This window comes from Salminus brasiliensis, chromosome 13 (assembly GCF_030463535.1).
Source record: "Salminus brasiliensis chromosome 13, fSalBra1.hap2, whole genome shotgun sequence".
NCBI classification, from domain to species: Eukaryota; Metazoa; Chordata; class Actinopteri; order Characiformes; family Bryconidae; genus Salminus; species Salminus brasiliensis.
Genome location: NC_132890.1, coordinates 31,978,752 through 32,006,518, shown reverse-complemented (window position 1 = coordinate 32,006,518; position 27,767 = coordinate 31,978,752). Strand labels below are relative to the sequence as shown.

The following is a 27,767-nucleotide window of genomic DNA, read 5'->3' as shown; positions in this document are numbered from 1 at the left end:
TTTTGTATAGCTGCTAAAATAATGGCTGCTCTTTCCTAAATTATAATGTGATTAATGGTTTGGTTTATGTCACAGGGTTTATTACTGTTTGTTATTTTTTGTTTACATTAATGTGTGCAGAGAAACACAGAGAGATGGCCCGGAGAGTGCTAAAGAAGAAAGGCTTTTCGTCTGGAGGGCCGGTCATGCAGCAGCCCAGACATGGGGCTAAGAAGTGAGTGACTGCTGTTTGCTGGTCTTTTAGCCACCCTTTTGCCCATCTTCATGGTTATTTCACAGTACTGCTGTGAGTAGTTTTGCGGTGAAGAATATTGTTTGGTTAAGATTTCAACCCCAACTGACCTTTTAGACAAAGCAGGGGCAAATCTTATCCACAAAGGGCTGATGTGCAGGTTTTCATTCCAGCAAAGCAGGAGCAGACATGATTAACTGTTTGAAGACTGAAGCTGAAACTGATTAAACCAGTAGAATTGGATGAGCTCAGCTCTTCACAGATGAGATGCTGTTTGGATGCAGTGTAACAGTTTAAAGGCTGATTCAGATTTTATCTTTGTTGCCTGGTAGTTGGTGAAATTTCCATCCAGTAATCTTCTAGTTTCATGGTTTGCATATTGGAAGAAGACTCCACAAGCAGCATTTCTGCATGTACTTAGATTTTTGCCAGTGAAGACTTTCTGCAGCCTTTAATAACCCAGTTGGTAAAAGTTGGTTTTCCTATTTAGGTCCTAAATTAAGAATATTATTATTTTATTTTAGTTAGTTTAATTTGGACCAAAATAATGTTCATATAATCCTGTTCTTACGGAAAGTACCCAGCTTGCCGATGCGGGTAATCACAGACTTGGTCACGCAGCCTTTCTTCCAAACTTTCAGCTATTCTGCCGTTATTGCGCGTATAGCACCTTGCATACATCTAATGTTAATTTATGAGGACGTGCACAACCAATGCACCAAATGGACGGAGGATACGCAGGCGGGCATCATGTGTTGCTGTCTCTAGTTCACATTTGTTGTAATGAACTGCACTGATCAGCTCAACCCAAAATCTGGAAGCAAACACTCTCCCTCTGCCATTCGCTCAGAATGATTCTCACTGTGTCCACAACAGATTGATGCACATGGATGGTTCAATCCTTTAGCAAATACCCGTTAAAGCACAGTGTATTAATGATTAGACAGAGTGCTTAAGCATGTTTTGGGTGTGTAAAGTGGTTTCCTCATTCCACAGATTCTCAAACCGCGTAAAAGATGAGCAGGTCAGGTTTTCTATTATGTTGATGATACTGCCAGGTGACGTTCAGCACCCAATCAAAACCAAGATTGATTTTATGTAACATGTAATGCCTCTGATAAAGAAGCTGAAGATGAAATTGATCTTAGTCTTATTTATCCTTTTGAAGCTAAAAAGAGATTTAACCAGTAATTGATTATGGAGATGTTCTCTATGTGCACACACCTGTGTATAGTTTGCGCTCATTAGAAACTGTTTATCACAGAACCTGAAGATTGATTACTGATTGTCGTTTGATCACTGGACACTGTGTTCTTTCGTAAAGATCAGCTTTGTCCTCATTGACTGCGCACAGGCTGATTGATTGGTATACTTTCTTTTAGATATCTATACAAGGCTCATTGCCAGACACATTATAAATGAGGAGAGCGGCCACTGATTGAAAAATGAATGGGAGTTCTAGTTTACGGAGAAAATAAAGTCCCACCCTTCAACAAAAACGCAGCGAGAGGAGGACACGGGGAGTTCTGCAGTACCCAGAACAAGCCGAAAAACACTACAAACTATTCATGAGGTTTTCGTCATATTTTATCAGACTTGATTTGATTTAACAGTAATGACTGGAAATAACTGTGCAGGAGTGTTGCAAAGATGGCCACTGAGTGAACAGACTTGCCTATAAGCAGTGTGCTTATTACCTTCTTATCCATGCAAAAAAAATAATTATAATAAAACAATTGTATGTATGTATAATATATATATATATATTAAAATAATATTTTTGTAATCCACTAGTGAGGGCAGACTAACTCACGCCCCCTCCATCACGTGTGGAGTCAAGGTGGTCATTTTTCGAACTGCCACCGATGCAACATCACTAGGCAACCAACCAACGTGTCTGGAGAGAAGTGCTGGACCAGCTACGATAGCTTAGCAGCATGACCGAGATTCAATCCAGCGATCTTCTGATCATAGTGACAGTGCCTTAGTCCACTGGACCACTCTGGGCCCTTAAAATATGTAGCTAAAAATTCCCCACTTTACGTATTGAATTAGAAAATCAAGCTTTTGGTTATGCTGCACCATCAGACTAGAAAGTTTTAAAAGTGCAAGCGATTGTCACTAAATAGTTCTAAATAGTAAAATCCTTCTTCAGAAGGTGGAAGTGTGTAAAATGGGGGTTTATTTATAGAATTTTTTAATTTAATGTATTGTCTTTTTTTTCCAGCAAGTTATTTACTGCTACTTATCTTGTCCAGATCTCTCATGTGAAGGAGATTTTAAAGCTGGTTAAATAAAGGTAAATAACTGGATTTCTTGATTTTCTTTTGTTTCCTTTAGTGTGAAGTTCAACAAGGGGTATGCAGCACTAAGCCAGAACCCAGAAGACACACTAATCGCTTTGGACTCGGACAGGTAAACAAAAAAAAACTCTTGAATTCAAAATCTGAATGAATTGAATGAGATGTGATGCCTAGAGATTGAACTTTTCAGACCTTCTTATTATTTAGTATGTGTTTGGCAAAATAGTAGGGCTGGGCAATTTTATCATTGAATTTTATGATTATACACAGTACCATCCATACTTAGCCATAAGTTGTTATGAGCAGCATTTGTGTGTGTTTCTCAGTAGTTACATGACTTTGGGTAAAACCTTTGTTCTGCATGTAACTTCCTGAACTTGGATGCTGAATTTGAAGATTCCTGTCTATCACAGACTTGACCAGCTTGCTAAGGGAAGTGACTGGGTCTGCTGTTCTGAATTGGGATCAGGCTGTAGAGTCTTTCTGATCTGTTTATTGCTTGTTTTTCTCCAGTGACGTAGAGCTGGAGTCCCAGTATTCGTCTGGATATTCTTCTGCAGAGGTGAGACACACAGATGATAATTATGATAGTAATGATTGGTTCTTAATGATATGTCTGTGACTTGTTATTGTCAAAATACCACAAGGATTAAGGATCCTCTCCCTGTCTAAGCCACTGCTCACTCCCCACAATTACTCCTGCCAACTGGCTATGCAAATTTGACCTTAAACTTTACCTTTAAGCTCATTCTCTTTTGCCCCTTGTTTAACTAGTTAGCGTTTACTTCACCTTGAGTTCACATTGCTACGTACTCATAACAACTGCCTTTTTGGGGGAATTACTTAAGAAACACAATCAATGCCCTCTTCTAATTAATTTATAAGATCTGTATTCTAGAAAAGCTTGTACACAGATGATACTGTGCATATCAGAACTTCCTGGGCTGCTAAGAAAATCCTTTGTCAGGGACAGTCCTACTCATGTGTATTCAATCACAGTTTCACAGTGTCCTGATGCCCTACCTTCTTTCTTCCTTTTCTTCTCCTTCGTCTCCTCCAGGTGCACCCTGACCTGAACCAGCAGCTGCTGAAGGACGGCTACCGCCTAGACGAGATCCCCGACGACGAGGACCTGGACCTCATTCCTCCAAAAGCCATGGGCTCTTCCATCTGCTGCTGCTCAGACAGACCCTCCTGCTCCATGCAGTGAGAACCATCCACAGAACTGCTTTTACATTTTAACCACAAACGTTTAAATCTTCTCCCACCACGCTGGACCTGCAGGCGCAGCCTTCTAGCAGATGGAACCGCCGCTGAGGCAGCCGAGCTCTGCATTGTGGAACAGGCTAATGTTCTGTGGAGCTTCTGTGAGGTTCTAGGGCTACAGCAATGACTGTTCCCCACCGATCCTCTTCATGCTGTTCTTCCAGCAGCTGTCTGTGTGGTGGCCTGTTACGCTGATCCTACACTTCGTGTAGCACTTCTCGTCTGATTTATGGCTTTGCAAAACTGCACGGTGCTTCTGATGCTATTTTAATGGAGGTTTCCTAAAACAGTGCACAGATCAATCACCACCAAATGGTATGACTGACCTCTCTGTCTCTGCCATTCCTGATGAGTTTTACACTGCTGTGCTATTGGGAAACCATAGCCCTTAACGTTAGCTTTGCCTAGTAGACTTGCACCATTTATTTTCTTGTTGCTCATCTAGGATGGCTGTCGCCATGCTAAGCTTCTTCTCACACCTAAGCATGAACATACAAGAGGTTCAGTCTGGTACAGGGGTTGTTCTATGGTTGTTTTTAGGTTAGTTTAAAAACAACTCCACCTCACCTTCATAAAACTATCAAGGGAAATGGTTAGTGCTGCTGTTACTCAAACCACATAGGATGTTTATCCACAGTACAGAGGCTTGCTTGCATTGACCACTCACTCCTTTTTCAGGCTGTGTAGCTGTGGTCAGTTTTGTGAATATTTAGGTTTCTAACTATTATAACTCTCTTTTTATATGACACCAAGTAGTCCCTCTTTATCCAGAGCTCTTTAACCATGGATGCCACAACACTACACGGTTTTGACCCTTCCCTGATTCAGCTTGATTATCTGATGAGTTGGTGCATTGGGGATGCTAAACTGTCCAGTGCTGCAGCCTTCAGCTACAGAATGGAAGGAATTGTGAAAACGCTGACCTAAACACACTATCTAATACACCGATCTGCCATAACATGATCACCACCTTCCTAAGATTGAGTAGGTCCCCCTTGTACCGCCGCAACAGCTCAGTCACAGGAGGCATGGATTCCACAAGACCTCTGAAGGCCCATTTTCAACAGATCCTTCCTAATCCCAAATCCTGTAAATTGTGAGATGGGCCCTCCGTGGATTTTATCAATGAGCCTTAAGTGACCATGACCTCGTTGATGGTTCACCAGTTGTCTGTCCTTAGACCACTTTTGGTAGGTACTGACCACTGCATACCAGAAACACCCACCTGATGTTTTGGAGATGTTCTGACCCTGTGGTCTAGCCATCACTGTTTGTTTCTTGTGTGAAAGTGGCTCAGGTGCCCTTACTTATAACAACACATCACCTTCAAGAACTGACTGTTCACTTGCTGCCTAATATGTAGATCCACCCCTTGACAGATGCCACTGTAGTGAAGATGATCAGTGTTTTTACTTTACCTGTCAGTGGTGCTAATGTTGTGGCTGATCGGTGTGTATTCCATGGTGTATTCGCTTGCCACTGATCTGGTTGTGTATTTTTTCCATGCAGACAATTTTGTCCCTCTCCGCTTGACTAGACTGGGAGAGAATTATTTATATTAGCTTTACTTTTGTGACTGTGCTTTAAGACTGGCTTTAAAAGTTGCACTTTGATTTAATCCCCTTTTCTTTTATGTTGTCTACCAGACATTTTGGTCATTTTGAGAGCTTTTTATTATTATTATTATTATTATTATTATTATTATTATTATTTTGGGTTTTTTTTTACAGTAAGGGATCTGGTTTAAATGTTTTGAGCTTCTTGTGGTCATCATCAAGGATTAGGCCCTATAAGTAATTTTCAACAGACGCGTTTTCCATTGAAAAGAAAATGCAACCCATGACCAGGCTCAATCGTTCTTCAGGAAGCCAGTCCTCTAAGTGTTGTCGATATAGCTTAAACCCTTAGTTAGAAATCGGAGAGTTTGTGTGTGTTGCAGTTTTCTGGCAGACCAAAGGCATGGCAAATGTAGCCCTGGTGTATATTCTTGCAGATCTGTTGTTTGAAAGCTGTTTTAACGGCCTTAGAAACTGGTCTGCATTTGCACTGATTCCTGATTGGAATTCTGGAAAGTTTGGTTTGGCTCAACAGGATTCCACTTTACTGATGATCAGCCAAGACGGGTTTGATGTCTGGAGTTGGCTTCTATAGTTTAGCACTCAAGCTATTGTAAAGTCTATTGTAGTGATATACTGGATACATATATTAAATAATTACAGTCCATATATCACCGCTGGCATGCTAAAACCTTCTATCTTAATTTTTCCTGTAGTTTTTTTGCTTAATCATTTGAATCTGGAAGTCGTTCATTACTTTGTATCAGAATTGCATGATAAACAGACCAATAGAAATGCTCCAAAATCCATTGATCCATTGAATCCATTCCATTGAGATTTAAGTTTTAGAGAATCCGGATGTTTACAGTGGTTAGAAAAGCAGACCAAACATCTGCGCTGTAAAGGGATTGGAATCCAGTGCTGCAGTAGTTTTAATGCTAATTGGTGGAGTATTTGCTTTCATTAGTGTTTATCTACATTAGACTCGTAGCTCCAGCGCGAAACTCCACCAAAGGAGAAAACCTCACGCACCAGACCCGAGTTCAGAGCTGAGGAACTCTGTTTCAGTTTGATTCGTCTGAATCGTCGCTAACGCAATCTGTCTTTGACCTTTGACAGAAAACAGCTGCCTGTAAACGGAGGAGGTGTTTTATACCCAGTCTGATTCCCCCAACGTCCTTTTCTTTGCCTTGTGTTTTAAGGTTTAGATGCTTCAGATGTTACTGATAGTTGGCCCCCAGTCTAGCTCTCTGTTTATTTTTTTATTTATTCCATTTTTTTTAAATCACTTTTGTTTATCCTTTTGCTCTCTCCCGAGTTCCCATCGCAAATGAATATTCCACCTCCGTGTTTAAAGAGAAATTCCACCAATTATTCAAAATTGAAATGGTTGAGGTGTAAACAGTCATTTAGAGGAGTTTGGTGAGTGAATGCGTCATTCTAAAGAAACCTGAGTCAGAATTGTTTACAGGGGTGGTAATGGGAACTAGGGGCTGGATTCACAATAAACTTCTTTAAAATAAATAAATAAATAAATACATACAAACACTCACGAAGGATCTGAAGATAAACACTAAGATTAAGATCTCTTGGAGAATTGCATTTACGAACAAAGTTGTCAAATATTCTCTTATTTTCTTAGGATTTTCTTTAGACACTCGTTGTTTTCTTATTTAGGCCATTTGTGACCTCCTTTTAAGCTGCATTTCACAGCTTATTATAAATAATATGCAATAACACTTAATTTTCCAGTATTCAGTTAAATCTGACGGGAGAGCAAATTTGAGGAAGAACAGAATCAATATAAAATATAAGTGTTGAAGCATTTCATGTTAACAAGAACCTGAAGTGAATTTTCTTATTCAGAAACTAACAGTACAATAAATCTCTGTTCTTAATCTTGTTAAATTAGACATCAAATCTAGTAATTCAGCTATTTAAACTGATCATTTTGAAGGTCTAACGCACGTGTCAGGTTATTGTAAAGTTAGGGAAAAAATAAGAATTTTTTGAGAGTATCATTTTCTCTTTTTAGAGTTTGAGGGGAAAAAATAATGAAAAACTAAATTCTTAATATATTTTGAAGAATAACAATTTATCAGATTTTTTTAAGCATAAGGTTATGCTAAGAATTACTTTCTTAAGATACTTGGATACTTTTGTGAATCCAGCCCCAGATGTCTGAAGAAGAGGTTCATAAAGTTATTACAGTAGATTATGATAAATAATATCTCCCCAGATCCTTAAGAGATTGTTTTACAGTAGTTTTGAAAAAAAAAGGTTGTGGATAAATATAAATAAACTGTTTTATACAGTGAACCATTTCAGACCAAACCCACTGAATCTGAACACTGAATCTCAATCACTGAATTATGCAGAAACGTAGAAACAAATCGGAGGATTTTTTAATCATTATTATTGTTTCAACATGTCGGTTTAAAAGGGTTTATTTTAGAGCTGAGGAGCTCTAGATTTATCTTACAACCCTGTTACATCTATTTTTAACCATTACTGGACGGCAGAACAATTACAGGAGATTATTTTCAGGTTTGTTGACAGTGTGCTGACTGCTGTCGGGTTATATGGGTCATGTGTTCAGTTCTCTGTGGTCTGAGCTGTGTTAGGGAAGCCGTTTGTAGCTGAGGACTGAAGTTATTCATTGTTGCTGTTTTCTGTGAGGTGTGTGAGGTGTGTGTGTGTGTGTGTGTGTGTGTGTGTGTGTGTGTGTGTGTGTGTGTGTGTGTGTGTGTAAGAATTAGTTTGAGTGGTGTGCTTTAAAGGTTGCACTCGGAGCACTCAGCAGACTGTTCCCCTTCCTTTACTATGCAACTAACTGGACAATCTCTTCTTCAGTTTGTGGCAATTACTAACCGTTACTCAGTTAAAGGCAATAACTTGAAGACTTTCGTTGTTGTGGAAAAACACTATTATTTGTATTTAACTCTGTATTATTTTGCATAATAAAGAAACACATACCTGTATAAAATCTGGCTCTTTACTGTAATAAAGCTTTATTTGTGTTTACTCGTACAGCAATTCTGTACAGGAGATTTTCCAGCGCATGCAGGAAATCTAGCGTTAGGCTGAATTGCAGAGCCAGTGCTGACGCATCCACTGAAAGGACTTTAGTCTAGTCTAGGCTTGTGCTTAATCCCAGCAGAGTTTTGTCTGTGAATAATGGAGTTACGATTTTCACTCTGATCAGCATTACTGCTGGCTGAGCTTTATGCTGCACTTGGGAAACATTAGCAGTAGATGGCGCGCTTGAGTTTGAATAGACCTCCAGTGTTTATTTAAAGGACCAATATCACACTGTCCATTTATTTTCATTTATTTATTTTCATTTATTTTTATTTTAATTATTACTTAAAACTTACGTAAAGCTTATTACTTAGCTTTTAATAAGGTCAGTAAGACCCTCAGGAATAGCTCTAACCAGGACAGGGAAGACATATAATAGCACATAGCCAGAATCATTTAAATAATATTTCTCACAAATTAAATAATTTACCATTTTTGGGCTTAAATAAATCTTTTTAGATCTTTTAGTTATTTCTGAGTTATTCCATAAGATCTTAGAAAAAGCAAAGCTTTCAGGCCAGGGTATATGTACAGCATCAGGACCACCTTCAGCTCTACCACCTGAAATCACTGCTTTTGGATCTGAATACAGCCTTTATAACATCATCTTAAGGAGGGGGGCGGGGCTACAGCATGGGCTGGTGTAAGGACAGCCAGGATAGCCGTCTTAACTCCGTTGCCTTTTTCTGGTCTTGGCGTCCTGATACAATCAACCGTGTTTAATATAATCACAAGTTTTTAGTCTTGCTTCAGGCAAACTGTGACGGGATAGTGAATAACCCGTAGGTGGCGCTCTCTCTCTGTCTCCAGCACCAAACAGCTAGTACCTCGCTGCCCCCGTTCACTTAACCAGGGCTGTGTCCACATTCTGCAGCAGCTGCAGCTGCTCCTGTTTCTGCTCCACTAGGCTCCACCAGGAGCATGATGGGAAATAATCTCAAAAGAAATCGGGCCGAACAAGAACACGTCCAGGTGTTCTGACTGTGCTGTGAACTTTTAAGTGGAGCAGAACTTGAGCTGCTTGACGTTTCACAGGACCGCAGGTTGTGAATCGGCCCTGGTTCCTGCAAGGTCACCCCCCACCCACCCAATAATGGACATGACCTTTACCTTTATTCACACTGTCCATGTGTTGTTGATTGTATGGGGACATCAAGACCAGTAAAAGACCTAAGAGTTGAAGCCGCTATCCTGAACATCTTCCTCTAAACGGTGAAGATGAGGGGAGCGTACTGCTACTCAGCTAGACAAGGACAGCTAGAAAAGTTGTTATGTTAATAAACCTGGATTTTCCTTCTTTAAAAAAAGCTGAAATGATTCAGATACTGTCCCTTTAAAATGACCACACTGGCATGATTAAGGGGCTCGAGTTCAGTGTATTCATCACATTACACCACTAGGGGGCGCAATTGAACTACACAGTAAAGCATGTATTTATTTATTTGTTTGTTTGTTTATTTTTTTTCTATCAAACATGATTAAAGTTTTTAAAATTATGTTTAATATGATATATTGATCATTCTTTTCATCATCTATAATAACATCAGAAGTTATGTTCTGTTGTTTGCTTTGTGGAAGCGCTGCATCAGTGCAGCAGTATTAGTGAAACACTGCTGGGAAGTTGGGGGCACTCAGAAGAGGGAAGCACCTGGTTCACAGTAGAAGCTCAGAAATATGACATGTAGCAGAAAGTAGAGTGTCTTGTGGTGATGTTCTGTTGACTGAAGACCCTCCTCTTCCAACAGTGCTTAGAGGCAGAGTGTAGAGTATGTAGAGTACTGTGTCTCTACTGACCCTACACTGTATTCAGTCGTATCTAAGCTCAGAGGGATCTTTTGGATCCTAGTCTATAGAAATTAGGTAAGGGTGTTTTCTGAGTGAACAGTGAAGCACTTCTGTAAGTCGCTCAGGATGAGAGCGTCTGCTAAATGCCTTAAATGTAAATGTTCTCTGTTGTTTCTAATTTAGAGTAGAATAGTGTTTTTTTCTTAATGGATAAATTAAAATAAATAAATGCTAGGAGTGAAAATATTAAACAAGGAATTTTAAAAAAGTTGCTTAATATATATATATGTGTGTGTGTTATTTATATGTGTTATATATATGTGTGTGTGTTATATATATATATATAATATATATATATATATATATAACACACACATATATATATATAACATAAATAACACATATACATATATATTATATATATATATTATATATTATATAATTATTATATATAATATATATATATATATATATATATATATATATATATATATATATATATATATATTAGCTCTTCTGTAGATTTCATTTTGGGTATTTTCTTACATTAGTTTATGAGCAATTATTTATATCTTATTTTTTAACACATTGTATCAATTGTAATGTTTGACATTTTGTTATGTTTTGCTGAACTACAGTCCTTTTTTGCTTATTTTGTCACTATTTGATGTGTTAAATATATTTAATATTTATCTTTATTGTTTTATTTATTTTCTTTAGATTTGTTTTTTTAGCTTCTATTTTCTCCACATTGTATTGCCTTATTTTCATTATTTAAGTTTAATTATTAAATGTATTATTATTATAATATATATAACATTTTATTATTATTAAATAGATTATGAACAGTGACCAAAGTTGCAACGATTAATAATAAAATATTCTTTGTACAGAAGCCAATTCTCTAGCCATAAGCCTAGTTATCCTGCTAGTCACAATACAACAATACAATAAACAATATGATCTGCCCTATTTTTAATCCTAACTAATCATCATCATCATCATCATCATCATCATAGTGTAGGAGAGGTAGGTAAAGATAAGATGGGTAGAATATCATTAAGGGCCTGGTGTAGAGAACCAGTGTCAGTAAAGCTCACCTCTGCTCTCCCTGTTGTTTCCGCAGTCATATTGTTAGTGAAATCTGATCACAGTCAGACAGATGTTTCTCCAGCTTTCACGATGAAAGTAACTTCCATCCTACGCCTGTTTGATCACTGAGTGGGTTTCAGTTGCAGAATTCACTCCTCAGCTTGCAGTGAGAGGCAGCCAGGCTAAGCACGGCCTCCTCACAGCGGGGTTAGCTGCAACACAGCGTTCCCTCTGGACCTCCCCACAGAAACACTGAGAGGAACCAATACCCCCCCGGCCCCCCTCATGCGTTCAGATACTGATCTTTTTATTTTATCAGATCAGATCAGTTTATCTGATCACAGACTGATTAGAAACGAGCTGGAGCTGTGATGAAATACATTTTATTTAAGGTAAAATCCAACAAAGTTTACATATTGTTTTTAGCACAGATGTGTATTATTATTTATTTATTTATTTATTTTTTAATCAATTTCGGGTTTTTTTTCTCAGATATTAGTATTTTTGATTTAAGCCCTGGTGGATATTTCCGCTTTAGCACAGATTTCTGTTTTTGTTTTTTATTAGTATTTTTTTTGTTCAAATAGTTTTTTATTAAATTAAATTTGTAATTAATTCAAAATTAATTTAATTTAATGAAACTACATTTATTTTCATGCAGTTTTGCAGCAGATTCAGTGGTTTATGCTTGTATTTGTTTGTTTATTAACTCGAGCTGGGGGGCTTGTTGCAGTCTGCTGGGCGGGACCTGCTGACGCCTCGGCACGAGGGGGGTGGAGATGAGGAGGAGGAGTGTGTGTGTGTGTGTGTGTGTGTGTGTGTGTGTGTGTGTGAGAGAGTGAGTGAGTGAGTGAGTGAGTGAGTGAGAGAGAGAGAGAGAGAACATGCATTGCAAAGGGGAAGGTGGAAAAAGAAAACGCGAGCGCAGGGACTCGTAAGCTGAACGCTAAGCGCTCGCGCTATTCTCATTTCCGTCCTCCTCCTCACGCGCTCGCCTTCTCTCTCCCCCTCGCTCTATTCCTCCTCGTACTTAACGCAACGAGAGCTGAGCGCGAGCGCCGCTTATTTGTTTTTTTTTTTTTTCCCATCGGAGGAGCGGAGAGGCTTCGCTTGCACGCACGCGCGCTCTCTCTCTCTCACTCACTACTGCAAGCTTTGCGCTCGCGCTCTCTCTCTTACTCACTCACTCCAGTTTGCCGGCGGAGCGGCTGAGCGCGTGCACGAGCAGCAGGAGCAGCAGGAGCAGCAGCAGAAAAGAGGAGAGACGAGACGGGACGGGAGAAAGCAGTGTGAGAGAGTGGGAGGGCGGGTGAGAGGGAGAAGGAGGGATGGTGGATAACTCGAGCAGCAGCAGCAGCAGCAGGGCGCAAATGGTGAGTGTCGCGCGGCGTCTGAACTGAACTAGGCTAAACTGAGCTGAGCTCTGAACAGAGCACAGTCCCGTGTCTCGTGCACGGTTTGCTCGTCTTAGCGGTGTTGGAGCTCGCGCGTGTCTGCATGTCTGTCTGTTAGTTCTAAAGTACTTATTTTACTGGCGCTCGTGCGTATTGTGTGTATTGCTGCTCTGATTAGGGCTGGGGCTTGAATCTTTATTGTAGCCTAATTCGTTAAGAAAATTGCTACACGTGTCACGTGCACGAGCCTTTAACTTTTGTTATCGTTAATTGCATTGCTTTTTTTTTTTATTGATTAGTTGCATGGAGGCATATCAGCTCGAGGTCGTTTTTGAAGTGTGTGTGTGTGTGTGTGTGTGTGTGTGTGTGTGTGTGTGTATGTGTGTGTGTGTGTGTGTGAACAGTGCTGCTGTTTGCATGCACTGAATGCTAAACTCGTTTGGAGATCAAAGCTGGTGGTAGACATTTATGGCACTCCCTCTAGCCTGTCTGTCGGGGCCATAATGAGGGGCTACCAAATGGGAGAGCTGTGCCTCGTGCGTTATTTGCAAGTTTTTAGTCGAGCATTACAGCAAAGGGGCGCCTGCACTGCCAGTCCAGATTAAAGGGGAATTCCACCGATTTTACTACATTTCTGAATGATTCAGTGGTCGAGCTGTGAAACGTCATTCGGGGTAGGTTAGGTGGGAAATGATTCGTTGGAGAGAAACCCACCAATGTAAGTTTCTCCACAGTGGTGGGGATGGGAACCAGGGGTTGCTTTGACTGCAATACAAATAATAGACATTTTGGTTGCTATCCAGAAGCACCAGAGAACCTCCTGTGAGTGTGTGTGTGTGTGTGTGTGTGTGTGTGTGTGTGTGTGTGTGTGAGTGTTGTGTGTGTGTGTGTGTGTGTGTGAGTGTTGTGTGTGTGTGTGTGTGTGTGTGTGTGTGAGTGTTGTGTGTGTGTGTGTGTGAGTGTTGTGTGTGTGTGTGTGAGTGTTGTGTGTGTGAGTGTTGTGTGTGTGAGTGTTGTGTGTGTGTGAGTGTTGTGTGTGTGTGAGTGTTGTGTGTGTGTGTGAGTGTTGTGTGTGTGAGTGTTGTGTGTGTGAGTGTTGTGTGTGTGAGTGTTGTGTGTGTGAGTGTGTGAGAGTGTTGTGTGTGAGTGTTGTGTGTGTGTGAGAGTGTTGTGTGTGAGTGTTGTGTGTGTGTGAGTGTTGTGTGTGTGTGTGTGTGTGTGAGTGTTGTGTGTGTGTGTGTGTGTGTGAGTGTTGTGTGTGTGTGTGTGTGTGAGTGTTGTGTGTGTGAGTGTGAGTGTGGTGTGTGTGTGTGTGTGTGAGTGTTGTGTGTGTGTGTGTGTGTGAGTGGTGTGTGTGTGACTGTTCTTGGGAGGCTTTGGAGGTTTGCTGTTGGACACTCTGTATGAATGACTTTGGAAAACTTTCTTTTAGGCCTTCTCAACTGCAGTAAGACCAGTCAGACCTCTGGCTGCGGTCACCACTACTGTGAACTGTTGGGATTGGGTACTGTGCATTGCATGACCATGCTCACGTCTTCAGAAATGTCGAAAATTTGGTGGAATTCCCCTTTCAGCTGCTCTTGCTTCCAGATTTGATCAAGAAATTCACCCTCTTGTTTGAAGTGACTCTTATTTCAAAGAAAAATGGCAACTTCTGAGTAGGGGTGGGCGATATGGTAAAAATATTGTCACGATACACAATATTTAGCATGGTACATCTGACTGGATACCAGATGCATCAGTAGCGACAGATTATTAAAAACTGCTATTTAAATACAGTCCCGTACTCGGTGCAGTGGTTATTTATTAATTAATTGATTTATTTACTTACTTATTAAAGAATTATGAGTTATTTATTTAATTAAGTCCAATTAAGGACTAATTACCCTGTTTGTAATGAGGTGCAGTTGCACTGACAATAATATCTTCAACATGCCTAAAAAAAAGAAGGCATATCGTGCATTACAATAAAATATTGTAGTATTGCCCACCCCAGACCACAAGTCTGGCTATTGGCCACATTTCTAGGTATGAAATTTGCACAGTTGGCCTCTTGGCCCAGATGTAGACGATCAGCAGAGACAAAGCTAACATTGCCAACAAACACTAGAAGTCAGAGGTCACCCAATTGTTTTCTGGAAGTACATGCCCACCCCGTCCAGCTCTTCTGAGGTGTGGCAGGGTCTGTGGGGTGGTTTAGGACATGGTATGACTTTAATTTTGAGTTATAAACATATTAAAGCTTGGTTGTGTCTGAAGTGGCTCTCCCTGGTGTTCAGTTTCACGATTATGATTTACGGTCATAGCAGGTCCTAATCGTCCATCTGCGAGTTCGTGGCACCTTGATAAAGAGCTGGATACGGTCTGAGCAGGCAGGCTGAGAGAAGTGTTTGGACGTGTGTGTACAGGAAAGATTTGGGTGAGCAGTGTTTAGCAATGTGCCCAACTGTGTACATTTTCTTTATTTTCCTTTAGGTAGTCAAATCCTCATCAGTGAGTCACTAAGCAGGCTTATTCCAAAATCTACAGTCTGCTGATTGGCTGTCTAAATGGCATGCCCTTAGAAATACTTTAAGATTAGAAAGTTAGATCTAGCATTTTGGCCTAAATCAGCCATGTTGGTTTAATAAAAACCACCTCCATTGGGGTCCAGGCTGACATCACCTCATGTTGAAGTCTTCTGAACATATCTTTGCTGTCCCATAAAAAACATGCATCTCCAAAACAGTGATGTTACAGGAGAAGGCAAAAATGGCCTTAACGTTGAATGGAGGTCAATGTAACTTTATGACTGAGCTTATAGCAAGTCATTTAGAGCGTTCCCATTGGCCCATTTATCCAGGACTATTGACACAGTGTACAGAGCAGCTACAGGGTTTAAGCCATGGAGGAGAAAATGGAGATACATGTTTTCATGGGACATCAGCAAATGCATTGTAAACACCTTTATATGGTCTAGGTGGTAGAATGTCCCCCCTCTCTTTACTAGTAGAGAAAATGGTCAGCCAAAAAGTAAAGGTGTCTCAAATGGTTCCTCACACACTCGCCAAAGTGGTTCTTCTGTGGTAGCGCTCAAATAACCATTTGCAGCACCTTAGTTTTAGGAGGTTTGTGAGGGGCTGGGATGATGCAGTCTCATTTTTCGGATCCAGTGTGTCTAGAGTAGAGATGTAGACAGTCGGCGCATGTCTGGTCTTAGTCAGTGTATGATCTGGATGTCCAATTCTGGTCCTGGACAGCCTTTGTCCTACATAGTTTGGTCAGAGACTCCTGATACAACTCTGAAGTTAATGACTAGGGTTAGGAGGTGTGTTCGAGTGGGCAAACTCAAACCAACTTCTGCAGGACCCTAGCCTCCCAGAACTAGGGATGCACCGATCTGATATTAGGATCGGGTATCGGTCCTGATATTAATAAATTGGCTGTATCGGATAATTAGGCCGATCCATGGAACTGATCCTTTCACTTTAATTTGGTGGTTTAAGACTTTGTTTAATTATATAATGTATTGTTAAAGTCAATCCTGATGCCTTAAGTCTCTTCCACATGGTGAGGTATACGGTTGACTAATATAACAATGGTATCGGACTGGCGTCGAGTATCGACTGATATACAACGTTTATGTATCGTATCGGTATCAGAACTGAAAAAGCCGAATCGGTGTATCACTACCTAGAACCAAAGTTTCATGTATTTTCCATGGTTCTTAAATGGTTCTTTTGTAAGGGTAGTGGTGGCTGAAGAACCGCTAGAATGCTTAAATGGTTCTTTGCCTTGTTAAAGGGACTTTGGAAAGCTCCAGATCTGCATAGATCACCAAAAGGGGTTCCACTATTCACAAGCCAAGGAACCCTTTAGCTCCGTATAGAGTGTTAGATTGCAGTGAATGTTTTTGGAGGTGGAGATATGTTGGAGGTAAGATGTCGAATGTTATAAATAACTGTAGCAAAGTGACCAGCTGAGACCTCCCGACCGAGCCTCAGAGGCCCAGCTTGAGTCGTAATTGAAGTCGTGCCTTTATGGCAGGTCATTGACGTCTTTGTTGCTTCCTTTCTCTCTCCGTGTCCCTTAGGAGGGCAGTTTAGGGGGTGGCTACTCCCAGGGGGGCTCGGCGGGGGTGAAGCTGGAGGCCGTGATGGAGCAACTGCAGAGGCAACAGCAGGCGCGGCTGGAGATGGAACGCAAGGAGCGGCGCCTCCGAGAGGCCCACATCATGTACGCTCAGCAGGTGGCTGCCCAGCAGGCCATTCTGGCCGCTGCCAGAGCCTCCGGGGTTGGTCTGGCCAGCAAGATCCAGGGGCAAACCAGAGCGGACTCTGAACGGGACAATGGGGAAGGCCGGGGCCGGGACTCGGATGAGGAAGACGAAGATGACGAGAACGATGTGGCTGATGATGACAATGATGAGGAGATGATGGAGGGAGACGAAGGCAGCGAGGAAGAGGATGGTGCGGTCAGTGGGTTGGAGTTTTTGAGAAAGCAGACGTTGGCGCTGCAGCAAGGGGCTGCCAGGTTGCAGGGCCATTCGTTTGGGAGCTACACCGGGACGCCAGCGCCAGCACCCAGGTCCCAAAGAGAACCGTCACCCCCCGTCAAGGTCAAACAGGAGCCTGAAGACGGGCTGTCTCCAGTGGGGCCGTCATCAGCTACGTCCCCTAACGGTCAGGCTGATTGGGGCTACGAGGATCAGTACAAACAGGTACGTTTCGGAGTTCCTCCTCTAGTCTTTCTTTAAAGGACGAGCGCTGTAACTTGCGATTAATCGATTTCTGGAATCGATTAATCTGTCAACTTTTATTTGATTATTTGTCGAATTGAACTATTATACCTTCTTCAGTTTCCTCATACACAGACTCGAGCGACTACCAGCCTTGGCTGGAACAGTTATTCCTGTTCTTGATTAATGTATCGATAATTGTTCGAATAATCGATTAATCGATTCATTGCACCTTTTGTGCCTCCTTTTCATTTTCTTTAGCACTTTTCTTCCATCAGTATTTGCTGTAATTCATGTTTACTGCAGTTTCTTTGTTAATGCTGCACACAGATTATTTATCAATAATCGATTAATCGACTAGCTGTGAATTGACTGATCTTCTAGTGCAAAGTTTTATCTTCATCATTCACCAATTTCGTATTTTATGGCCATCAGGCCTTCTTTGGGTTTCCCAAGCTTTGTGCAATCAGAGTACCACCATCATCCCAAATTGTGATTGCGCAACTGCAGAAATGTCTGGTTTGATGATGCAGCGAAATTGTAGAAGCCGTATATCGCCCCCTACACTTCCTACTGCAGTCTGTCAGAAGGTCCTCAGTGAGTCTGTTTTCAGGGTAAACAGTGCATCAACATATCAACATTAACAAGTCACTGACCTCTTCTCAGGATGAGGAGAGATCTGCTTGCTTGAGTGTTTTCAGCACCGGTTTATCCTCAGACCTCTGTGCTATGCCCTGATCTCCCACACGCTGAGCTGCTGCTGTTGGCGGGCTGCTGTCAGCCAGGAAAATAACCTGGAAGTGTGTCCTGGCAGGAGGCCAGGGCTCAGACGTCATTCTTTCACTTTGTGATCTCTCTTTCTCGGTTTCCCTTGCTCCTGGCAGAAGCTCAGCAGGGCTTGGCCAGACTCCAGAGCATGTAAAGAGGTATTTGGGCCGATTTTAAGAGTATGGGGAAACACCCAGCAGGAGTGTGTGTGCATGTTTGACTGGTGTTGGAACAGCCGGTAGTAGTAGTAGTACGCTAGCCAAATTCTCCCTGGGCATGACGTTTTCGAAAATATAGAGGTGCTTCAAAGGGTCCTAAAGAAGTATTTGTAATAGAGCTGTGCAAGTTAGGAACCTGATGCGTCAAGTGAAGGTTCCTCAGACCTTTAAAACCTTCAGCCTTCACATATCTCTATTATAAACATGGTGCTTCTGTATGGAACCAACAACCCTCTGCATTGTTTCCTCCCACTATGCCTCGTCACAGTGCCTCCAGCACCCAGACGGCTTAATTCTCACCCTTGCTATATTGGATGGCAATCAGTTTGACTGTCCTCATGTATTGCATTCGCATCATAGGGCATTGCAGAGCTCTTTATGGTGCCGTAGGCAGGGAAATTAGACATCGGTGGACACCAGCCTTGCAGGACTAGAGCCAAAGAGCCCTGATGTCTCCTCTATAAAGAGAGACGTTAGGGAGGATTATAGAGCCACATCACTGTCACGCAAAAAAAGTGTATCTCCAGGACGGCAACTTTCCATTGGAAGGAAAAGACCTTCTTAACTTTCTGTGAATCTCTGATTATTCTCCTCTTTTGTTTGATTATTTGGCTGCTTGAACGATTAGAGATGCCTTCTTCGGTTTCTGACGTGACTCCAGATTAATCTATCGAATATTTTTCAAATATTTAATTATTCGGTTAATTAGGCCATTTCCTCCCCTATATTTCCTTCATTTTCTCACCATCATTATTTTACTATTATTCCAAATTTACCTCAGTTTCCTCTTTTATGGTGCACAGTTTAACAATTATTAACTAACCATGATTTCTATAATCGATTAATCGACTGGCTGGGAATTGGATGATGTAATTCTAGTGTTTGTATCTCTAAAATGGAAAACACCTGGAAGTCTGAGTAATTCCACATCATTTGGGAGCATTTGCATTGGTTCATTCACCGGGACATTTTGACACAGTGTTAAGAACAACGGTTTGACGATTCACATTGTCGAAGTAAAACAGTGAAAATTAAGGTGAAATGGATTTTAGGTTATTGTTCAAACCGAATCACGTTGGCGATTAGTCCGCTTTACGGTGTTTGCGCTTCCCATTTCCATCACGTGACGGAAAGAGGGAGGATATAGGGTGTCGCAATATAGCAGGTGTCGCAGTGCAGAGTTTCGTATAACCCTAACAGTCAAAGACATTCTGAACCGCTTGACTGTAACATAGCGTAAAAAGGGTCGCTGTAAGATTTGTGAAAGTGAGCGTGATCTGCACACGCATTTAGAGAACGAACACCCACAGCAGAAACATGAGTAGGGTAAACCCCAGCACAGTGAGGAACTGCTAAAACCGCCGTCACACTGTAGTAAAGCGGTAAAAATACAGCGCCGTCAGCCTTTCATCTCCGTTTTAGTTTAGCAAATACAATAAACACCGCTGGCTAACTTGCCTTGGCTAAGCAGAAGAGTTTCGTGGAAAATGCGCAGCGAAATGCTTCTGGTTCGCAGGGCTGCGAATGCTGACAGACTAGTTTGCACGCACTTCGGATTCTTAAAAAAACTTCTCAGGCTTTTTTTATCCTCCCACCACACACACACACAAACAAACAGGGTATTCGGAAAGTGTAGGTTTTAAAAACTGCGATACTTAGTCTTTCTGTGGACGTAGGTTTCTGACGGGCTGTGAGCGAGTTGTTACTTGTGTAATGAGCCGTTTTAGGACTCTGTGTGTTGGACTGGCAGATTCCTTCACAAGTATTATGCAAACCCTGCTGAACAATCCAGCTCAAGGCCAGCTTTTCCTGTAGCTGGTTTTTAGATGGTCCAAGCTGGTCAGTGATGATGGTCAAGGTGGTTAAGAAGCTGGTCTTCCAGGTGAAAACGTCCCCAATGCTGGTAAGTCGACTGGTTAACTAGCTCTTGACCAGCATATTGTATGTGGGATTTGAGTTTGGTCGTGCTAGTTGACCACTGTGGTAATGTTGGTCTTGCTGGTCTCAGCTTTTTTTGTGCTGGACGAACAGCATGATCTAGCTTGGTCAGGTTGATTGTCTTGTTTGTAGACCAGCTAAACCATCAAACTTAAAGAAAAACATACCCTGTGCTGGTGAAATGCTAAGCTGGTCAACCAGCTTAACCCGCTGGTCTGACTTATTTATTTATTTATTTATTTATTAGGACAATAAATCTTATACTAACCGATGAATCATTGTGAGGTTATGTGCGGTGCTGTTTGTGCTGCACTGCTCTGTATAGGAGGTATAGGAGGAGCTGTGTGTGTGATTGATTGTACTGATGTCTATTTTAAGAGCGGCGGCCAGGATAGGACGGTCTCAGAACAGGGCACACAGAGAGGGGAGGAAAAAGACATTTAATAACCAGCCAATCAAACGAAGGCAGAACGTTCTACTGCCAGTGTTCATATGATCGTCTTAACAGCTTAGCTGTCGGTCATAAATGAGCCCCTCGGGCAGGACTGCTGGGTGTTGCCTTTCAGGTGTCTTATAGCAGTGAAATGTATTAAATTAGACTGTCTGTACTGTACTGAACTGAGGCAGCAGCTAATGACTGCGACTGATGACTGCGTGTATTCGCTTAATCCGTCCACTCTTATCAGACGTGTATCGGATCACCCCTTAAGTCTTTCAGAAATGACCATGCCACTTGTGGTGTGACCTGATGCCCTCCTTGATGTCATGAAGAGTGAAGGGGGATATTCGAGTACGTGAAACAAATAATGGAAGCATATTTAGTTCACTACAGACAGAACCAAAAGCAATAAAATAAATAAATAAAAGAGCAGAGTGGTATGGCGGTTCGTTTGGTATACAGTTCTCTTTTCTTACATACCCTAAGCATACCTTTATACACCCAAAAAAAGTACAGGACGAAATTTAGAGCTGCGTAATTCAGATGCATTGAACCCCTTTATATGTTAGCATACAAGTACTCCTAAGGGACCCCCAGCCTCTTCTTACGCCCACCTGATATAAAGTAAACCTGCACACTTTTGTCGCCAAACTCATGGTTATGGAGGAAAAACAGAAGTTAGAAATCCTGTAAGATAGTTGAGAAGTCTTTGACCAGCAGAGTCTGTGAGACGAGCCATGCACTGTCTGAAGGTGGTTCAAAAATGGTGTGAAACTATTGAAAAATATTTGATTTGTTAAATATGTACTAAGACTAGTAGTAAAATAAGCCACTGGTAACCTATAAGGACAGGCCTACTGTTTCTAATAGCATTCTAGTTCAAAAAGAAGGCAGTCTATTGGTCAAATCTATTAGTTTTACTGTCACAAATAAATCATATATGAATAAATGAAGATACAGTGCTATCCTGTGAATCTGCCAAAACTTTGAATGTTATGATCTACGTTTTTGGCCTTACCGCCCAGCCCTAATAAAAAAAAAAATGGAATGAAAATAGATTAATACCTGCACTGTGATTTTCTGAGAACTAGCACCTCACATGGTGTATTTTAGTACCCCTACATACCCCTAATCAGTTGTTCCACCACTAGTCGCACCATGTAACTTTTATGTCACTGGAGAAGCTGTTAGATTGTTATCTAGTACCATAAAAGACAGATCAGTCAGGCGGTAGAGAAGGTGTGGATGACGCTGTTTCTGTCACTCTGGCGCTTTGATCAGGAAAGAGAGCGAGAGAGAGACACGCACACGCAGAGGGAGAGAGAGGAGGGTCGTTTGAATGAATGGGGGACCTGGGAGGCTCTATTGTATGGGGAGAAACAGTCTGCTTGCTTTTTGTTGTCTGTCTGTTTGCTGGCGGGTCATTATGTCGCACAGTGCTGTTTAATGATCCTCGACCCGCTGCCTGTTTGTTTCTTTCTCTCCGGCTGTCTCTCCCTCTCCGTCTCTCTGTTTTACGTGGTATTGTCTGTGTGAGAGGCTCTGTCGGGCCTCCGGATGCTGCAGATTCCTATCTGAAAGGACGAAGCTAAGGTCTGTGGCGGCTAAAGGAATGCTTAGCTAAAAATCTGTGAAATTACGTGACTAACTGATAAGACCAGTTCATACTGGGGTCTGCAACAGCACCGAGGTTTTCAGCTGCATTGCTGCACCTAAAAGGCATACATTAGATGGACTAAAGTATTGGGACACCTACACATTACACTTACAGGAGCTTTTGAGAGTTGGTCCCACTTTGCAGCTCTGACAGCAGCAGGTCTGGAGCTCTGCCGGAGTTACTGAGTCAGCAGAGTGTTGGAGGCTTTTCTGCACTATGCTCTGAGCTCAGCACTCGGCCCCGACCCCGCTCTGTCACTGTACGTGGTCTGACACTCGGTAGCTGAGCTGCTCTCTGTGGTTCCTCCTAAACGCTTCTACTGTTCAATAGTAATATCACTCACAGCTGATGGAGGAAGATCTAAGAGGGAGGAAATTTCACCAGCTGACGTTGTTGTTGTTGTTGTTGTTGTTGTTGTTGTAGCAACGATGTCTCCTATTACATACAGAACCATGCTGGAGTTCAGTGAGCTCTTCAGGAACTCTCATTCTCTCACTAATGTGTGTAAAGGCAGACTGCATTGCCAGGGGCTCGGTTTTATACACTGAATGAAACCCTAGAATTCTATAATCAAGATGTGTCCAAATACTTTTGTCCATTAGTGTGCGCCTGTTTAGTTTGCGGCAATGTTTAGGCCACTAATGAAACCAGGTTTCCACTAGGTCACCTTTTTGTGTGGTTGTGTGGATGTTGATTGCACGCTGCTTTTAACTGGAGAGCGAGCGGTGAACACTTCATCCAGTGAAATGAAGGCTTTCGCTCCAGGTTTGCTTGAGCTCTAAATATTTCTTGTCTAATGGCGTTCCTGTTCTCCTATGAATGTGAGGGCTGTACAAAAGGCCATGGTGAAGCACTGTGCATGTGCTCGATAGAAGCGAGAGGTCACTGTGTTTTGTGGCATTGATTTATGTCTTCTGACCTTGCCCCGGTCCTAAACAGCAGAGTACATAATTGTCAAACAAGGGGGATGGATAAAAGGAGCACGTGCCCCCATACCCCCCCCCCTCCCCTCCACCACCCAGCGATATGGGTGCGGTGGGGGGTGGATTTCTCATCCTGGGGCACAGTGGGACGTACAGCTGACCTCTCTAATCCCCACAGTGACCCTGGGGTCCTCTGGGGGCTGACCGCTTCACTGCCTGCCGGGGCTAGCTCCAGTGATGGTTTCCCTCCCCCAGCTAATCCTGCAATGATTAATAGGCTTTTAATCACAGGGTACGTGGCGTGGACAGTGTGCTGGACACCCGAACTGCACCATATGTCTGCGTCAAGACTCCGAAATACAGACTGGAAAGGCAGAGTGGGATTTATAGTAGACTCAATCCAAAGGGTTCTCTATAGATTTATGCTGTGTGTGTGTGTGTGTGTGTGTGTGTGTGTGTGTGTGTGTGTGTGTGTGTGTACTATATGCAACACCAGCTCATGCTTCTGATTTACATCAGCCTCTCCACAAAACCCTCCTTCTCATCCAAAGGTACAGCAAGTGAAGGCCTGTTTGTTGAAGGTGGGCTGCTGTTGCATAATTTAGCCGTCACCGCGGCAACGTGAGGGGCGGCAGCTGCCCAGTCAATCGATGAGGCTTGTGTAAGAGAGGACGATTGGCCTCATTTATCCCTCATCTATGATGGATGAGGCATTGAGGAAATCCGGGGGCAGAACCTCCACCCCCAGTGTGGAACGGCTGTAACGATACACATTCGAGCAGCGCAGTGAGTTAAAAATATGGAGGTGGTGTTTTTTTTATTATTATTTATTTATTATTAATAGTTATTATTAATAGTTATAATAGTTATTAATAGTAAAATAAGACAGAAAAGCTTTACAAAGACTTAAAGGGACCATATCCTACGTTTGTCTTATTTTCTCCCCCCAGTTTTTGTTTTTTGCTGCTGTGCCTTTAAGACGCATGCATGATGCATGTTAACACAATAAGCTCTGTTCTGATTGGCTGTATTGTGCCTCATTTAAAATGCAGTCCAGCCTGAAACCCCTTCTATTATATTAAAACTGTAAGCGTGTAAGTGGGTGGGGCTAATGTGCTGCAGGGCGAATAGGTTATAGGATGTATGTGTAGAGTTTAAATCGTTTTTTCAAAACAGCCTGTTTTTGAGTTTTGTGTTGTATCAAATCGGCTGTATGTTTTGTTTATGTTAAACTATTTTATTTAAAATGTGAGAAATTACGTTTTTCAAGACATAGACCCTTTAAACATGTATAAAACGCCCACCGGTGCAAAACGAGTGTATGAAATCGGGTGTGTCCATTAGACTCTGTTTCTTACTGTGTAAAAGAGCAACAGGAACACTTGCACGATATGGACAAAAGTTTTGGGACACCTTCTCATTGGTTGTTTCTTCTGAAATCATAAAAAAAAAACTACTGTCCAGGGAAGAAGAAACCTTTCTACTACAGTAGATTTTGGAGGACCACCGCTGTGAGGTTTTGGAGCACCTGATCCGTCATTCCAGAGAACACCGTTCCAGATGTAAAGAATTTAAAAGTATATTGTAATTATATTGTACCATAATTATATTTGCCTTCCAGTGTGTTAAACGCCCCTTAATTCCCACCCTGCCTGAGGTTGGTCAGGATACACACAGCTCACAGAACGGAGTGATTTGCTGGAGCGATCATTTGCATATTGCAGTTGTTTGCAGTATCGGTACATAAAAGGCTGATGGAGTTCATTGTTATCACAATGCACTGCGCAGTCCCTGTGCTTTGCCACACGCTGTGGTTTAGAGTGAGGCTGTTCCTGTGCGAATGTTCTGCAGGTGTGTCTTCTGACCTACTTCAGATGCCTGTGATATGGTTTATCGTTGTTTCGCGCCAACGAAAGAGGCCTCATCGTGTGCTGTTATTCCAGTCAGACCAGGTCGTTGACAAGCCCCCCGCCCCCGCCCCCTTCGCATTGTAAAACCAAATCTGTTATTTTTGCACTAATGGTGTCAGTCTGTCTGTCTGCCAGGTGTCCTGTTTAGAAGCCTACCCCAAGTCCCGTCACTCACACTTCTGACCTCAGCGTGAATGAACAGTGAGAGTGTAACTTGTGAGAAGTCACAAACCCCCACGTCGAGGCCTACTGACCTGCTTCCTGCTGCTCTTCTTTTAGGATTGATTCATTAAGCAGCTTTGAGCTGCAGTGGGTCACGTTTTGATAAAGGGTCCATATCTGTAGGTTTCTTCTTGATGCGATCCATGGAGGCACTACCTCACAACTTGGAGGACCCGAAGGTTCTGCTGATAACTTCTTGGTGCCAGATCCACCTTCTGAGGTCTTGTGAAGTCTGTGCCTTGAATGGTCAGATCTGTTTTGGCAGAACAAAGGTGACCTACTCAATATTAGGCAGGTGGTGCTAATGTTTTATTAGGTGTAATGAGATGTGTGTAGATGTGTGTACATTTAGAAGTTAAGCAGAGAACTAATATTGAGTGGCTAGTATTGATGAGTGTATGAGGTACAGTTGGTGGTGTGAGCTGGCTGTTATATATATATATATATATATATAAAATTTTTTTTATTTTTTTATTTTTAGTGCACGTCTCTTTTTTGGATTCCAATCACAGCGGACAGCGGACAGTGCGCTGCAGATCATTTGTGTTTCTGAATTTTCCGCGAGTCCTTCAGGTCATGTCTGTATTTTAACAGACTGACCTTTTCATAGCTAGTGAAGCACTGAGCATCCCTAGCCAGTTTGGCAATTTTGTGTGTGTGTGCTGCTTCTTTAATGGTGCGTGTGTTTGTGACTGCATTGAGGAATTTGTAGGTGAATGTGTCATTAGCCTGTGCTCTGCATCATTAGCTGGAGGCCTCAGATGGCTTCATTTTTGCAGCCTTCCATCATCCTATGGGGATCCACTGCTGAAACACTCACCGGGGATGGATTGGGACCTGACGGGGATTGGTTTTCCTTCATTGTGATTATGGGGTACATTTTGAGTGTCTGTTGTGATGAGAGCACAGTGACCCAGTGCGTCATTCTAGGTAGGCTCAAATGCGTTTGTGTTGATCTGAAGGTGGCATGCATCACTTTTACACGTTTCATGTGAACTCCTTTCATTAGCAATGCCCCCAACGCTAGGAGAGTGAAGCATGTGTCTCTGACGCAAAACTACGGAGCATCCCAGGGTAGCCAGGTCACAGGGGTGTGGGGTGGGGGGGATCGGACGTGGCTCCCCAGCTCCGATACAACAGCTAACAGACTCCTGACTGCTGAATGCTGACCAACATCACACTAGGAGTAATGTGGGGAGGTGGTGCAGTCAACCCAACTGAGAGAGCAAGGCCAATTGTGCTCCATCGGACTCCAGCTGCTGATGGCAAGCGGTGATCCTCGGATTGTACTGGCAGCGCCTTAGACCACTGGACCACTCTGAGTACTGTTTGTTTCTTGCTCATGCTGTACTAATACTGGGTCAGGCCTTTATTTGCTGGTGCGTTACTGTACAGATGGATAATGATTACCCCAGACATACAGTGAAGGCAACCAAAGAGCTTCCTAAAACCAAAAAAGTTAAAAAAAAAAAAATTAAATGGCAGAGTCAGTCACCCGGCCTCAGCACAGTCGACCCACACTGACAAAACTGAGGCTGAAAGTCCCACAAACAAGAAGCAACTTTAGGTGGCTACAGTAATGGCCTGGCCGAACATCTCATCTAAACAATAGCTGTTAATGGAATATTTTTGTTAAAGCTGAAGGTCAACACATCAGTAACATCTGGGTTGCTTCATTCACAGAGACAAAATTAAAAAAACACATTCACTGTCCGAATACTTATGGACCTGACTAGAAGTATAAGTGCATGTGTGTTTATAGTAAGTCGGCGTGTATGTATGTGTTATGTGCAGACCTCATTGGTGGCCTCCTTGCTTGTTCGATCCTGCCCCCAACTAACACTGGAGCGTTGGAGATTCCTGAAAGCCAGAAATAGAGTTATTGAATGTAGGAGGACGGCGGGAGGTGGGGGAGGGGAAGCGAAGAGACGGATTGAGAGGCGAGGGGTGTGAATTTGGTGGGGGCTCGGGAGGGGGACGTATCGTCCTGTCTCAGCTTTGCTCCGCCACACCCAAGGGAAACATTCCAGAATTAAAGAGTTAACTCTTTCAAACAGGAGAACAGTCTCAACAAGGACATCTGTTGACACTAGTGTGTGTTTGTGTGTGTGTGTTTTTTTTTGTTTTTTTTTGGGGTGGGGGGGTGGGGGGGGGGTGTGTGGTCATAGCATAGCTTCCTTTTTTTTTTTTCCTCCTCCCTTTCTTCCTATTCCCCCCCACCCCGTGTTATCTGACTGGGTAATGATATAGACTTTTTATTTATTTA

At 42.3% G+C, this 27,767-nt stretch overlaps 2 protein-coding genes across 3 annotated transcripts in view; both read left to right on the top strand.

Moving 5' to 3' along the window:
• The window catches only part of fam219b (family with sequence similarity 219 member B), a 179,995-nt gene that overhangs the window by 2,517 nt on the left and 149,711 nt on the right, over positions 1-27,767 (top strand). Inside the window, exons 3-6 of one of the 2 annotated variants that reach the window (XR_011980771.1) lie at positions 121-214; positions 2,573-2,647; positions 3,049-3,097; positions 3,596-8,045. Coding sequence is in view for 1 of the 2 variants with exons in the window: in XM_072694563.1 (XP_072550664.1) it covers positions 121-214; positions 2,573-2,647; positions 3,049-3,097; positions 3,596-3,745 (368 nt within the window). In the remaining variant the exon portion in view is untranslated. Of the gene's footprint in view, positions 1-120; positions 215-2,572; positions 2,648-3,048; positions 3,098-3,595; positions 8,344-27,767 lie in introns of those variants that run through there. The other variant, XM_072694563.1, reaches the window with a different exon arrangement.
• The window catches only part of LOC140575499 (AT-rich interactive domain-containing protein 3B-like), a 55,639-nt gene continuing 39,277 nt past the window's right edge, over positions 11,406-27,767 (top strand). The window contains exons 1-3 of the mRNA XM_072695848.1: positions 11,406-11,411; positions 12,508-12,624; positions 16,782-17,408. Coding sequence (XP_072551949.1) covers positions 11,406-11,411; positions 12,508-12,624; positions 16,782-17,408 — 750 coding nt within the window. The remainder of the gene's footprint in view (positions 11,412-12,507; positions 12,625-16,781; positions 17,409-27,767) is intronic.